This window comes from Podarcis cretensis (genome assembly GCF_951804945.1).
Source record: "Podarcis cretensis genome assembly, chromosome: 8".
In the NCBI taxonomy this organism is placed as follows: domain Eukaryota; kingdom Metazoa; phylum Chordata; class Lepidosauria; order Squamata; family Lacertidae; genus Podarcis; species Podarcis cretensis.
This window is the reverse complement of record NC_137177.1, coordinates 88,669,405-88,684,474: the sequence shown is the minus strand read 5'-3', so window position 1 is coordinate 88,684,474 and position 15,070 is coordinate 88,669,405. Positions and strand designations below refer to the sequence as shown.

Here is a 15,070-nt window from a genome sequence, read left to right as displayed (position 1 = left end):
TCAAATTAGTTCTTTAATAACATCAAAATTTAAAAGAGTAATGGCTGTATCTAAAAAAAAACAAAAAACCCCACAATTCATGCAAATAAGCCAAGGGCACAGAACAAGAGTCTTCTGCTTGCTGAACAGACATTTCTCTCATCCACCAAAGGTCACCACATCTACAGAGAAAAAGTTCTTTTCTGACTTGCAACATCTCCATTAATTGCTAACCTCCTCTTCTCTCAATCCTTCCAGGGACTTCCAAGAATTGCAGATTGGCCACCGTTAATTATATGACATGCACTTGGCTTTTGAATCTAGGAATAAATATTTTCAACCAAAGTAGTTTCTCAAGATTTGGTCAAGTATGATTTATCAGTATTTTTTCAACTATTTGAATCTGTGAGCCTGTGAAGTGGTTAGTCATTTTGCGATTTAACACTTCCTGAAGCTGCAGAAAAGATGGTGTCTCATCCAACTGCTTCCACGCTTCTTTTTCTTATACAAAGAACTCTCTTTAGAAATGGCTAGTTCTGGAATATTTGCTATAATGAGCTCAGGATTTTCTACTAACAAAAGATGTATACACAGTACTATATGTCTGTATATAGTACACTGGCCAGTTCAACCTCTCTGTTACATAACATTAATTGACCCTGGAAAATTAATCAGAATTTGAGGTCCATGGACACAATCCAACCAAAGTTAAGCACTGATATCTCACAGATTTCTCCACCTCTAACATGAAAATAGTTTTGAGCTGATTCTGATTGCTCTCACGGCACCTACACAATGTCAGGCAAATGGAAAATGGCAGAAACCTGAGTTCTGCACAGCTCCTGCTCTTTCTCCAAAGAGTTAAGAGTGGATTGGGTCCATTTTCCTCTTTCTCCACCACCTCTTCCACACAAATAGACCCCCCAGCTGCTGTTTACAACTGTCCATAATGGTTTAAGTGGAAGATCTTCTGCTCAAGAGTCTTCATGATTACAATTAATGCTGTGTAAAGGAGGTATTCGTCATTACAGGGACTATCCATACATTAATAATAGCAGTACAACCATAAAAGGGGGAGAAATTAAACAAAAAACAAGCACAGCTTGATACAATAACATGCCATGAAATATCATTGGCTTTATAATAATTTACTACAACATGAAAAAAAAGATCTTTTATCCACACAGGATAGGAAATGCTTCCACTTAAAATATGGCAAGCATACAACAATAAAATATACACCACAGATTTGGAATTTTGCTTTTAAATCATGCACAGAGAATTTGTGTACTTGAAAATAAAACATCCTTGGCCTAACTTACACTTTTTAAATTCATTTGTTCCCTCCCTCTATCCTTAAGTTTTTTAAACTTTTAAACTGGGAAAACAAAATTCATCTTTAACAAAACCGGAAGCTATCGAAATACACTTACTTTTCCTCTGAGATTATTCCAGCATTGCCACCAAATTAATGCTAAAGAAGTGTTGCATTTTTCTAAAAGCTTTTTTATTCCAAACTTTGGGGGCACCTTCAAGGCTCTGTCACAGGTCAAACCTACTCCCTGTATTACTTCCACCCCATTTGTTCTATACTTTCCAAGCAGTCAGCCAGGAAGGTCTCTTGGCAAACCCCCTTACGAGTTGCGCTGTTCTGCACCTCCACTAGGGTTGCGCAAGAGAGCTTCCATCTGGACTGAGCGCTCCCATCTTCCAGCAAGACAAACTTCTGCTCAGCTAAACTGTGGCAACCAGCTGGACCTTGTGCTGGAGCTTCTCGGACAACGGCAAGGCCGCCTTGTGACCGAACTGCACCTTGAAAACCCAAACAGTGGCTATTTCCGGAGAGGTTTGTGACCAGGCAGAGTCCCGAGGGGTGCCTTTGCTATTACAGAAGGCTGCTTTGTTCTGCCTGCAGACTGAGCAGCTGTTGCTGTGCAGCTGGGGAAAGAAACGAGTGGGGAGATGAAGCGGCAAAAGGCAGGGGAATCTCTCTCCACTGGCCACTCTTAGCTCATGGTAACTGCTGACACCACAGCCCTGGAAACAGATTAGGCACTTCCAATCTGGATTAAGTTGCTTGAGTTGCAACCTTATACAGCTGTCTTTAGGATGCTTTTGAATGTTATCATAGGCAGCAGAAAACCAGGAAAGAGCATCAACCAAACCAAGGGGCTGTCTAGTCTGGCATCCTGTTTTCAAGAGGGCTCTGGGAAGCTCAAATGTGGGGCCAATGGAGATGATTGGGGACCTGTTGTTTCCTAGCATATGGGACAACTCAGCACTATCCTGCCTCGGACCATGGGGTATTCCATGTAGCTACCATGGCAGATAGCTTTGGGTTGACTTACCAGCCATGAATTTGACTAAATCTTTTAAAAGCCCATTCAGCTGACTCACATATCTGAATGTTGGAAGATTTGGGGCAGATGAAATAAAGCCCTTCACACAGCACACAGTTACACTATGGAACTCACTCCTATAGGGGGCAGCGATGGCCACCAACTTGGATGGCTTTAAAAGAGGATTAGACAAATTCGTGGAGGGGAAGGCTATTGATGGCTACTGGCCACAAGGCTGTGCTCTGCCTCCAGTTAGAGGCAGCAATGCTTCTGAATCGCAGTTGCTTGAAACCACAGGAGGAGGAGAGAGTGGCTTTGTGCTCAAATCCTGCTTGTGGGTTTCCTGCAGACTAGGTGGGCTATTGGCCTGATCCAGCAGGCTCTGCTTATGCTCCATGCACATCTGAAGATTATGCATCTCTCCCCCAGGGCAGATGCACAGGTTCCCTTCCTTGGTTTTCTGCCACATGCTGCGATGTGCAAAGTGTTCCAGCCCAGACATTCTCAGAGCACCCAAATAGCCAAGTCTAACCATTGCAAAGCCACCTTCTGGCTGCAATGACCCTGCAAAGAATTTCCTTGCAACCTACCTTAGCAATGAAGGTGGACATGCCCTATGGCAGATACATGTGCAAGCATTCCCCCTGGACTGTGGCCTTGATCTCTTGCAGTGAATGTCTATGGGAGCCCAAGGGAACCAAAGGCCACATTGATTTTCATGTCAGCAAGGGAGAGTGGAGTCGGCGTATCGAAGTCACTGAAAGCAATGCAAGCTTAACGTGCTAAATGCTGACCAGATCCCGCCCGTCACCATTTTGAACAACTTTAGGATGCATAATTTTGCAGAAAGGTGTTAAAATCCTCCAGAAACATCAGGAGGTGTGTTTTCCTTGGGGAAAACTGATCCTAACGATCACATGGGGCTGCATGAGTTTGCCCTTACTGATGCAATTATTTTATCTACTTCTAACATCTGTGTTACTAAGGCAGGTTGTCAAGACATTTTACTACAGGTAAAGTACGTACATTTGCAGGACTGGAAAACTGAGTCAGCTCCCATTTATAAAGGGAACGATGCAACCTGTGCATCTCCTGGGAGGCTCAGTGTTATTGCACATTTTGGTATTGCCCCAGCAAACTGCCGCACCCCCTGCTAACTAAGGCTAATTTCCAGTGGGTGCCGTAATGTAACTGTCTTACAGCAAGTCAGGCCATTGGCTTCCCTAGCCTAGCACCATCTACCTGGGCTCACAGTCGCTCTCTGGGCCCTTGCTCTGTCCTGTAATCCAAACACCTTGAGCTGGAAACAGCCTTGGACCTCCTGCATGCAGATCCCATTGAAATCGGGCTCCTGCCCAGTTAAAGGCAGGCATGGAGGGCTCCTTGCATCAGTGATGGAGGTGAGGTGTACAGAAATGCCAAGAGTAGGCAGGCGGGCATGAGGTGGCAGTGTGAATTGCCCCTTCAAAACGGAAACAAATCAACATGGATTTTGTAAAATAAGTCCTGGAGGAAAAGAGTCTCACACCGTGTTGAAGTCAATACATGATGAACTTTTTCAGGTGACACCCACGGAACCAATTCCCAGGCCACTTCCAATTTGTAAGGGTCTGCAATCTTTAGCTCCCCTCGACAACAGCGGTTCTCTCCTGCTACGTGCTCTGGAATCCCTCTTTGACAGATTGCGTCTGAGGCCAAGAATCAAGTCACACCTCTCAGATCAGCATCCATCTCACTCTCCTTTCCAAAGTACTCTCTGAACACACATCAGGAGGGCAACTTAACATGGCTAAGCCAGAATGTAGTAGCTCTCGCTCAGTCTAGGCACCACTTGAGACCAGTTCAGCATGATCAAATCCACTAATAGAGCCTCCTTGAATTGACATCAACATATGGTTGTCAGAATCCATTTGAAAGTAACTACTAAAGGGGGAAAGTTGTCTAGTCTTTTTAAAACCATGGCAATTCAAGTCATTTCATCTCCTCTGCACACTGGGGAAACTTTTGCCTTCTGTTCCTCCTTCCCATGACTGATCTGTGTTGTTTTTAAAAGCTGGCCAACAGGAAGCGGATTCACTTAAACTGCCAACGCACTTCCTAAAGGGTCCTTGCAGGGCCTGCCAGATGTATTATTGGTGGTTTTCAGATCTCCCATGGAATCAACCGCTTTGGCCCGCCCTTGGGTGTCCTGCGGATGTTCCTTTTGGAAATCTCACAGGCATGTGCCACAGAACCTCTGCCCCTTGCCTGGGCAACGCCAGCCTCTCCACCCAGCGGCTGCATTTGCTCTGCTTCTTCACAGCATCCCAACTCTTCTGGACTCCTCCTGTCAGCTGAGAACATGACAAAGACCATACATTATATTTCAGGCCACTTTCTGCACTTCCATTGCAGGGTTCGGACCATTTGACCCTCGGGGTCCCTTCCAACTCTACAATTGTATGATTCTTCAAAGGGCAACGTGCTGACGTTTCCTTTGCTTCCAGTCATCGGTTCTTCCTCTGAAACCATCAGACTTGAGTTCATTGCACCTACTGCCTTCCTTGTAGCAACGTATCAAATGCAGGCGTGCTCAGGAATACCTTCCATGTGGCAATACCAGCGTGGGCTCCGGGGGCAGCCTTGGCTGCAAGGATTTCTGTGGCCCCAGCCACGCTGTCCTCCTGAGATTCCCACCACTCGCCTCTGAGGGATGATCTACTCAACCTGACAGGAAGAGGATGACTTTCAGATCAGTGGCTGGTGGTATCCTGAACACACAGTGCTGTGGGCAGCGTCCAGCGACTGTTTTGCTTTCGTCGCCAGAGTCTTATTCTTTTTAAAGTGATGAATGGCAGAGATTTCTTCCGAACTGAACGCTAGGGATTTGAGCATTCCAGTCAACTGGGGGCATTAGGGGACTTTTTTAAAAAGAAGAAAAAGAAGAATTGAAAGGGGTTTGCTTGTCTCTTCACCCAGAATGTTAAGGCCGCCTCTGAAATATTCTTGGTTTTACAGTACTGTTGAAAATGGCTTAAGAAAGGCTTCTGGGGGAGAGGGCAGGGCGTTTAGACAGAGGGCCGCGGAGGGGGGCGGGAAGGGGGCGGGGCCCGGTTTGGGGGAGGAGCATGAGGAGGGGGAGGGAGAGGGGGGAGCGTGGAGGGCGGAGACGGGGTGGGAGGGGCTGGGGAGCTGGGTGGGGGAGGGGTGTAGATGGGGGCAGGGGGAGGGGGGTTGTAAATGGGGGCAGGGGGAGGGGGGTGGTAGGAGTTGTTGAGAGGGTACTTAGGGGGAGGCTGTGACGTCTTCACTCGGGTGAAATTAATGCAGCGACCCTGAAAGAAAAAGCAAACATGGAGTCACTCAGGATGGAGCTGAGAGAATTCACACTGAGCACAGAATCGGAATAAAGGGCAGAATCTAGGTAGTTTGCTTCTTTCTAAAAAGGGTTTCTAGACCTCATGATGGTGAAGGTATGCTTGGAAGCATGTGAGCAAAGAACACCTGTAGGGACATCTGAAGAAGACTTCCAGTGGTCCGGTGATGTGGGGAATTAAGTGGCATGGATAACTGAGAGCCAGTGTTGTGCAGTGGTTTAAGTGGGAGACCAGGGGTTCAAATCCCCACTTGGCCATGAAGCTTACTGGGGGTCCTTGGTAGCCAGCTGCCACCTCTTAGCCTAGCCTACCTTGCAGGGTTGCTGTGGGGGCTAAAGGAGGAGGGGAAGAACCAAGTAAGACACCTGGAGATCCTTGGAGAAAAAGGTGGGACAGTGTAGTAAATAAATAACAGCATCGCTCCCCTTCCTCAGAGGTAGAACAATGCTTGCTAAATAAACAAACTCAGCTTTCTGGTTGTTCTTCTTTCTTTTTTACACAATGAATGCTGGAGATTTTTCTTTATTTTTTGTTTCTATAGATCCTGCCAAGGCTGACAGATACTAATAGCAAACACAGGTCTATCTGTTTGGAAGGAAATGGGGCCACCCAAAAATAAGGGAGTGGTTTCTCCATATTTGTGGGACTCCCTGCATATGAAGGAGCTTATACATTTGCAAATTAAAAGAACAGATTTTTTTTTTAAAACCAAATTCAAAATGAGCTGACAAGACTCTCAAGGTCCCAAGACTGATGGCACTGGGGCATTTAGCGGGGCAAAAGGAGGGAACTTCTATACCTCCTCACCTGATACCCCAAAAACCACAGAGGCTACATAAAATGTTGGCTGGAGCTGAGGGCAAGCAGAGTCCAGAACAGCAGGAGGGCATCATGTTGGGCGGGGGTCTTGCCAAGTGCTGACCGCTACACTAAGAAACCCATTTGATACCTATTAAAAGGATCAACTCTTTTCCAGGCTAAACCACATAATCAAAACTCAGTTTGTTGCTTCTCTGCACCTGGACCCAGAGGCAGGGTTGGAACATGAATAAAAAGCCTCAAAGATATGCACCCCCCCCCAAATATGGAGCCTGTTTCTGGGATAGGATGTAGCAAACCATGGAACAAACACAGTCAAAGTTGCTGCTTGCCTCTTGGCTCAGATGGGTGGACAGCTTTATGTTACGCTGGGTTACGTTTATAGGCATTTGTGGACCAGAAAGAACAGGGAGCAGGCCTGTAATGGCATCTCTGGTGGGAAAAGGTGCAGAATGTGGTTGGATGTTAATGACCTGATGCTCACCCACAGCCACAAAATGCATCTTTAGCTGCCTATTTAAAATGGCGCTAAATTAGTCTCCTCTAATAATTTCCACCTCTGCAATAAAGCAAACCCTGTAATGTATCATTTCTCAAGCCAGTGGCACAAAGATGTGAACAAACTCATCTGCAGACATTTTGGACTTCGCCTGCCATCAGCCGCAGCAAGCAAGCCAGCCAGGGCTGAGAGGAGCTGATAATCCAAAACATCGGAATGGCACCAGGTTAGGGAAGGGTGACACAGAAAGAGAAAGAGAAAAAGAGAGAAATCAAGCAAATTGATGAGGGAGAGGGTGGCTATGCTCAGCCTGCACAACTGGAAGCAGCAAGTACTTCTGTATACCAGTTTCTGGAAACCACAAGAGGGAAGAGTTGCCGTTGTGCTTGCAGGTTTGCCATGGGAACCTGGTTGGCCACCATGACAACAGGATGCCGGACTAGTTGGGCCACTGGCCAGAACCGGCAGGCTCTTCTCATGTTAGAAATGATGGAACTGAAGCATTCCTCCAAGTTTATATTTCAGGGTGTCATAGAATCAGAGTTGGAAGGGAGGTGAAAAGGGAAAGGACCCCTGGACAGTTAAGTCCAGTCAAAGATGACTATGGGGTTGGGGCACTCATCTCACTTTCAGGCCGAGGGAGCCGGCGTTTGTCCACAGACAGCTTTCTAGGTCATGTGGCCAGCAGGACTAAACCGTTTCTGGAGCAATGGAACACCGTGACGGAAACCAAAGCGCATGGAAATGCTGTTTACCTTCCTGCCACAGTGGTACCTATTTATCTACTTGCACTGGCATGCTTTCGAACTGCTAGGTTGGCAGGAGCTGGGACAGAGCAACGGGAGCTCACTCCGTCGTGGGGATTTGAACCACCGACCTTCCGATCGGCAAGCCCAAGAGGCTCAGTTGTTTAGACATAACAGTCCGTGCAGACATGAACTGAAAAATGTAATACGCCTCAGCAGCTGCATTGTGAGAAATGGCAGGCGGGGCCCAGCGTGGCACCTCAGAGCTTTTGCACAGACATTTGCCTGTGCGCAAGCCAAGCCGTTCCCTTCCCTTCCCTTCCCTCTCTCCTCCTCCTCCAGGAGGATCAGCCTATGGGGAGTCAACATATGGCAGCTGTGTGGGGCTCAGCCTTGGCTCAGCTGGCCAGGTGTGGCTCAGGAAAGGAGGCCGCAGAGCACCCAACCCTGCATTAAAAGGCTGTTTCCATTCCACTGCCTCCCAAATCGAAGCATCAGCCTATGCTGGGGTCATTGTAAATCAAAGCACATTATTTGGACTCGGCGGCAACGGTTTGATTCATTGTCCCTGGGCCTTAGCTGGGGTGGGTGTGAGTTGTCTTTCATGTCTCCCCTTTCCAGCTGACAGCAGGACATACTTTTATACATAGTAAATCAGGAGGGGGAAAAGACATTACAAGCTCAGACAGATTAGACAGAGGTCAGTTTGTGGGGGTGGCGAGGGATATACACACCTTTTCTCCTAGTTAGCCGGCGAAGAAATAATTCCTTACAGCTTTCAAGAAACATCTGCCTGAGACTCAAAGCATTCCGTGAAGGAAAGGCCCTGCTTAGAGAATAGAAACAAGGCCAACCTTCTCCAACCTGGTGCCCTCCAGATGTTTTAGACTACTACTGCCACTCAGCCCCAGGAAAGGAGAGAACAGAGGAGGGAGCCCTTAATTTTCAGATAGGAGCCTGTTTTGGGAATGCTTCCTTTTGGGGGGAAACAGCAGACCACCCCACCTAGATTAAACACATTTTTAGGTTGGGATGCCAATCTCAGGTAGCTATGGATATTTCCCCAAGGCTATTCTTGCCAACAAAGGTCCGTATAGTTAAAGCTATGGTTTTCCCAGTAGTGATGTATGGAAGTGAGAGCTGGACCATCAAGAAGGCTGATCGCCAAAGAATTGATGCTTTTGAATTCTGGTGCTGGGGGAGACTCTTGAGAGTCCCATGGACTACAAGAAGATCAAACCTCTCCATTCTTAAGGAAATCAGCCCTGAGTGCTCACTGGAAGGACAGATCCTGAAGCTGAGGCTCCAAGACTTTGGCCACCTCATGAGAAGAGAAGACTCCCTGGAAAAGACCCTGATGTTGGGAAAGATGGAGGGCACAAGGAGAAGGGGACGACAGAGGACGAGATGGTTGGACGGTGTTCTTGAGGCTACCAGCATGAGTTTGACCAAGCTGCGGGAGGTGGTGGAGGACAGAAGTGCCTGGCGTGCTCTGGTCCAGGGGGTCATGAAGAGTCGGTCACGACTAAACCACTAAACAACAACAACATTCTTAAGTAGCTAAGTCTGTTGCTCAGGTTGCCAGAAGATGCCCACAAGCACAAGTCTATCAAGGCAGCGACAGGAACTGGAGAGCTTTAAATCCAACCAAACACTTCTCTTGACAAGGGAAAGTTCCCTTTGAACGTTGGTCAATCAAACCAGCTGAGATGTTGTGAAACCCATCTGCTTCACTCTCACTTCAGCCAAGCCCACCCATCTCAAATAAACTCAGGTATGGAGTGGGGCAGCAATACACTATTCCACATCATGCAATATCAGTGTGGATAAAAATAAATGATTTTTTTAATTAAAAAAAATGGATTTTTAAAAATTTAAATCAGATTTTTTTGATTTAAATCCATTTTTTAAAAATTTAAATTGGATTTTTAAAATAAAATGCTTTCGGAGGAAAAAAAATCTTTCTAAAGATAGTTTTCTATTTAAGTTACATTATAGTCCAAAGGCTATTCATCAGGAAATAAGGATTTGTTTTAAGTTTTTCATGTGTGCTGAAACTCAGTCTAAGTTGGTTTTTAAGGAAATGGTTATTAAGGAAATGATTATTTTTCTCCTTCCAATAAAGCACAGCAGAAAAGTTGCCCAAATATAAACAGTTAACTTATTAAACCTCACCAAAATTTTATAATTATCTATGTATTTCTAATAGTATAACCAAATCAGTAATTTTTGATGTAACTGTAAAAACTACTCTGAAGATTTATTATTCCAAAAATAAAACCTTCATCTGATTGTAAATATTAAGATTATACCAGCAGGAATGTCTTTCTGTAAGAAAAATTGATTTAAATCAAGTCTTACTGATTAGTAATTTAAATCGTGATTTAAATCACAGCCTTTCCCAAGCCCTACAACTCTCACACATCTCGGTCAACACAGCTCATGCTTTCTAGCCACTCAGGAGTTGAAAACAGATGTGGGGCTGAGTTCTGGCAAACCTCACTACAAATGACAAATTCGCCATTGCAAATTAAGCTTGACTCAAGTCAATATCTGGACTTCAAAGTCTGTGTTCTGGCATTTGGCTCTCAGAAGGTTTTGTAGCCAATATGGTAACAAAATTCAGACATTAATATTTCTACACAATACCACTGATTGTGCAAAATGATCCCAAGTTCTAAAGCTCTCTCAGCTTCAGAGCCTGGATTTTATTGTTGCTCTGCAGGCTCAGATTGCAGGTCTTAAAATTGTTTCAACACAGATTTCTGTGACTCGTATAAGTAAATGGTCAATCCGAAAACAGAGTTAAGTGCACTTTAGGGCCACTGAAATCATTGGGCCTGAATGAGCAGAACTGTGCTGGGAGCCTGGCTTGTGGGTTCAGTGATGCTTGAGGACTGAAAGTCAACCGCAACAAATTTCATGCAGCAGAAAAAACAACACGGAGATGTAAAGGCCTGTTGGAATGAATTGCTGCAGACTGAGTTGTGTTTAGGGAGTACAAATATCCTTTGGCACGTTTACAAGAGAGGAAGAAAGAAGCAGCTGGGAAGTGTGTGAGCTTTTTGGTGAAGGGGGAAGGTTTGTACCAAGCACACCCAACAGGCCCTAGAAGAGGGAGACTCCACCATGTGTAGCTCTGCGTGTGAACTGGGCAGCCGATGGCAATGCAGGGGCTGGCAGGCTGGACTGCAAAGGAAACCCCCTTGGGGCAGGGGGTTGGACTACATGACCATTGGGTACCTTCCAACTCCACAGTTCTATGATTCTAAGGCTGTGCAGGAAGGAGCAGACAGATTAGCCACTCCTATCAACACTGATTGGAAATATGCTGCCTGTTCAGATTTTGCTTAGAAAGAGTTTGCTAAGTCCCGGGCATTGTGGGCTTGTAAAAAAGTAAAAAGCTGTCATTTGTTCAGTTTTAACTCTGCCTCTTGTTAGAGGAGGAGAAGCAGCAGCTGCATTAGTCACCTGGATCAACACACACACACACACACACACACACACACGCACAAACACCCCTTTTCCTGGCAGGGCTCCCGCAGTGGAACTCAAGCATCCTTGGACTATCACTCCTACAATATTTATTTTCTTTATTTATGTCCAAGTTTTTAATAATAAAAAAGACGGCAGCCAAGGGAAACGGATCCAGAGATAAATAATGCTTAGGACTGCTTTGCCTGAAAAAGTATTCAGCTGGGGCAGTAAGAACGATGAAGTGGTCGCCTTCATTGATCCAACTGGAACCCAAGCAGAACTGCAATCAAAATCTAATAAAATGTTTATGGGGCATGGTTTTTCTTGGCAATCTTGCATCATGGAAGCGTATGAATTCCACCCCACCCCACCCCACCCCCGTTCGTTTGCCTGCCAATCCAGTGCCTTAAATGGCAACGTGTGGGACCCAGCGGACATGGAAGTGCATCCTGAAACTAGCAGGTGCAGACCTGTTCAGCAAGCAAGATGGGAGACCAAGGTGAGTTCTGTGAAAGAGCAGATTTTACACATGCTCTTTATGTGAGTGCAGAGCAGAGTCTGGAAGTCTTTGCTCCAGGGGAGCATGCTTGGCTGAGGAGGAGTCTACAGCCTGGATGGACTTCCTTTCAGTGCTTGGAGGAGGAAGGGAAAAGGATGTGGGGAGAGTGGTTAAACTAGATGCAGCAGCTGGAAAGATGTGGGAAGGTTTTCAGGTCGACCTGGGAAAGAAATGGGATGCCTGCTTTGGTTTGCTACTCTTCTTCCTCGGGTGAAGAAAACAGCCCTTCTTCCCAGGAGAGGAACTCTTGGCTCACGTGACCAGAGGGACATTCTTCTGCAATTCTGACCGTGAAAAGATGGCCCAAGAAGAAATAGGCCGCCTTTAAGTTCACCAGCAGGATGTTAAAACAAACAGGGGTCTGAACAATCTTATAACAGGACGCAGAAACGGAGGAGGGTTTGTGCTTCCTGGGCCGTGGCCACAAACATGCCAAAACTGGAAGAAATCAGCTCCCTTTGGCTAAACAAAACCAGGTCACATATAATCCTGAAACAAGTGTCAGGATGTGCCCCAAATTAATCCCAGTCTCTTTATTACTCAAGCAAGCGAACAGAATCACAGAATTGTAGAGATGGGAGGGACCCTAAGGGCCATCTAGTCTGACCCCCCGCAAAGCATCCATGACAGCTAGACAACCAGCATCTGATGAAAAACAATTAATGAAGGAGAGTCCAACAGGTTCCGAAGGTGTGCGTTCCACTCTTTAACTTCCTTGTTACCCAAGAAAGCCAATCTCCTTCTCATTGGAATCTATTGGTTTGGGTGCAGGAGAGACATTTGACAGCCCTTCAAATATTTGAAGATGGCGGTGGTGCTGTGGTCTAAACCACAGAGCCCAGGGCTTGCCGATCAGAAGGTCGGCGGTTCGAATCCCCACGACTGGCTGAGCGCCCATTGCTCGGTCCCTGCTCCTGCAAACCTAGCAGTTCGAAAGCACGCCAAAGTGCAAGTAGATAAATAGATACCGCTCCGGCGGGAAGGTAAACGGTGTTTCCGTGTGCTGCTCTGGTTTTGCCAGAAGCGGCTTAGTCATGCTGGCCACATGAGCCGGAAGCTGTATGCCAGCTCCCTCGGCCAGTAAAGTGATATGAGCGCCACAACCCCAGAATCGCCCACAATTGGATCTAACGGTCAGGGGTCCCTTTATCCTTTCACCTCTCAGTCTCTCTCCTCCAGGCTAAACATACCCAAGTCCCTCAACCATTCCTCATAAGGCTTGGTTTCCAGACGCTTGGTCCTCTTAGTCACCCTCCTCTGCACATGTCCCAGTTTGTCAATATTCTTCTTAGATTGTGGAGGTGGACCACCCAGATCTCTCACTGACTACCAACACGTCAAGGACTTAGTAGGTACCCCTTTCCTTCAAGAACCTGCATGAGATGAGGGAGGAAAGGGCCCTGAAAGGCAGCCTTCTCAAACCCGGCAGATGTTTTTGACTACAACTCCCATCAGCCCCTGGACAGAAGGGCTGGTGAAGGCTATGAGAGAGTGGTCAAGTTTGCTCTCCAAATGACAATTCTTTGGGAGAAGGTACATCAGCTGAAGCAGCATGAAGCTGATCTACACTTGTAACGCAGAGGTGCCCAGATGTCTTGGCAGTTGTCACTGCAACTGAGTCGCTCAAGAAGAGAATAAGTCTGTGCTAGAGTGTATCATTGAAAGAATGCCTAGACTTCTGGTCTCAGAAAGGCTATTGTAAAGTTGGAAAAGGTTCAGAAGAGGGCAACTGAAATGGTCAAGGGAATCTATAAAGAAAGGTTGCAGCCTTTGGGACTTTTTAGATAAAAGTAAAGGCAATTAAGAGGCGAAATGATAGGCATTTATAAAATTATGCCTGGCATGGAGAAAGCAGATAGAGAAAAGTTTCTTCCTCTCTCTTTTAACACTAGAACTTGTGGACATCCTATGAAAGTTGGGAGATTCAGGAGAGAGAAAATAAAGCTAAACTGTGGAACTCACTGCCACAGGAAGCAGTGGTGGCCACTAATTTGGATGGCTTTAAAAGAGGATTGCGGACGCAGGTGGCGCTGTGGGTTAAAGCCTCAGCGCCTAGGGCTTGCTGATCGAAAGGTCGGCGGTTCGAATCCCTGCGGCGGGGTGCGCTCCCGCTGCTCGGTCCCAGCGCCTGCCAACCTAGCAGTTCGAAAGCACCTCCGGGTGCAAGTAGATAAATAGGGACCGCTTACCAGCGGGAAGGTAAACGGCGTTTCCGTGTGCGGCTCTGGCTCGCCAGAGCAGCGATGTCACGCTGGCCACGTGACCCGGAAGTGTCTCCGGACAGCGCTGGCCCCTGGCCTCTTAAGTGAGATGGGCGCACAACCCCAGAGTCTGTCAAGACTGGCCCGTACGGGCAGGGGTACCTTTACCTTTACCTTTAAAAGAGGATTATTTTTTTAAAAGAGGAGAATATTTTTTTGGAAGCTGCCCAGAGTGGCTGGGGAAGCCCAGCCAGATGGGCGGGGTATAAATAAATCAGCAGGTTCTTCCGATGTTCTTATGAACAAAGAGAAGTGTACAATGGTACCTCGGGTTAAGAACTTAATTCGTTCTGGAGGGCTGCTCTTAACCTGAAACTGTTCTTAACCTGAGCTACCACTTTAGCTAATGGGGCCTCCCGCTGCTGCCGCGCAATTTCTGTTCTCAACCTGAGGTAAGGTTCTTAACCCGAGGTAATATTTCTGGGTTAGCGGAGTCTGTAACCTGAAGCGTCTGTAACCTGAAGCGTCTGTAACCCAAGATACCACTGTACTTACAGCAGTCCATTACTATATTATGATAATATGATAATATTTTGTTCTCTTGCCAATTATGCTCTTTTAGACATGCATTTTATATTTGATTTCCTTTAGTATTTTTTTTTTTTTTGGAAATCTTTAAGATAATCTTTTCATTTCCTATTAATAGGGAAGGGTTGCTTTGAATGTATACTTGACTTTCTTCTGTAAAGTTTTATTCTGGATTGTTTTATTTGATGTTTTAATCTAGGTTGTAAACTTCTTTGAAATTTTCTTCCTCTTCTTCTTAAAAAATATAAAGTGGTACAGTGGTACCTTGGGTTAAGTACTTAATTCGTTCCGGAGGTCCGTACTTAACCTGAAACTGTTCTTAACCTGAATCACCACTGCTGCTGCCACACCGCTGGAGCCTGATTTCTGTTCTCATCCTGAAGCAAAGTTCTTAACCCGAGGTACTATTTCTGGGTTAGCGGAGTCTGTAACCTGAAGCATATGTAACCCGAGGTACCACTGTATAGAAATGAAATGAATAAGAAGAAAGAATATCCCAGCCTCCAT

The 15,070-nt window shown here is 46.2% G+C and overlaps 1 protein-coding gene across 1 annotated transcript in view; it reads right to left on the bottom strand.

The window, feature by feature from the left end:
* ANTXR1 (ANTXR cell adhesion molecule 1) overlaps window positions 1–15,070 on the bottom strand; it is a 135,360-nt gene continuing 120,290 nt past the window's right edge. The window contains exon 18 of the mRNA XM_079987513.1: window positions 1–5,632. Within this exon, the coding sequence (XP_079843639.1) occupies window positions 5,366–5,632 (267 nt within the window). The 3' untranslated portion in view covers window positions 1–5,365. The remainder of the gene's footprint in view (window positions 5,633–15,070) is intronic.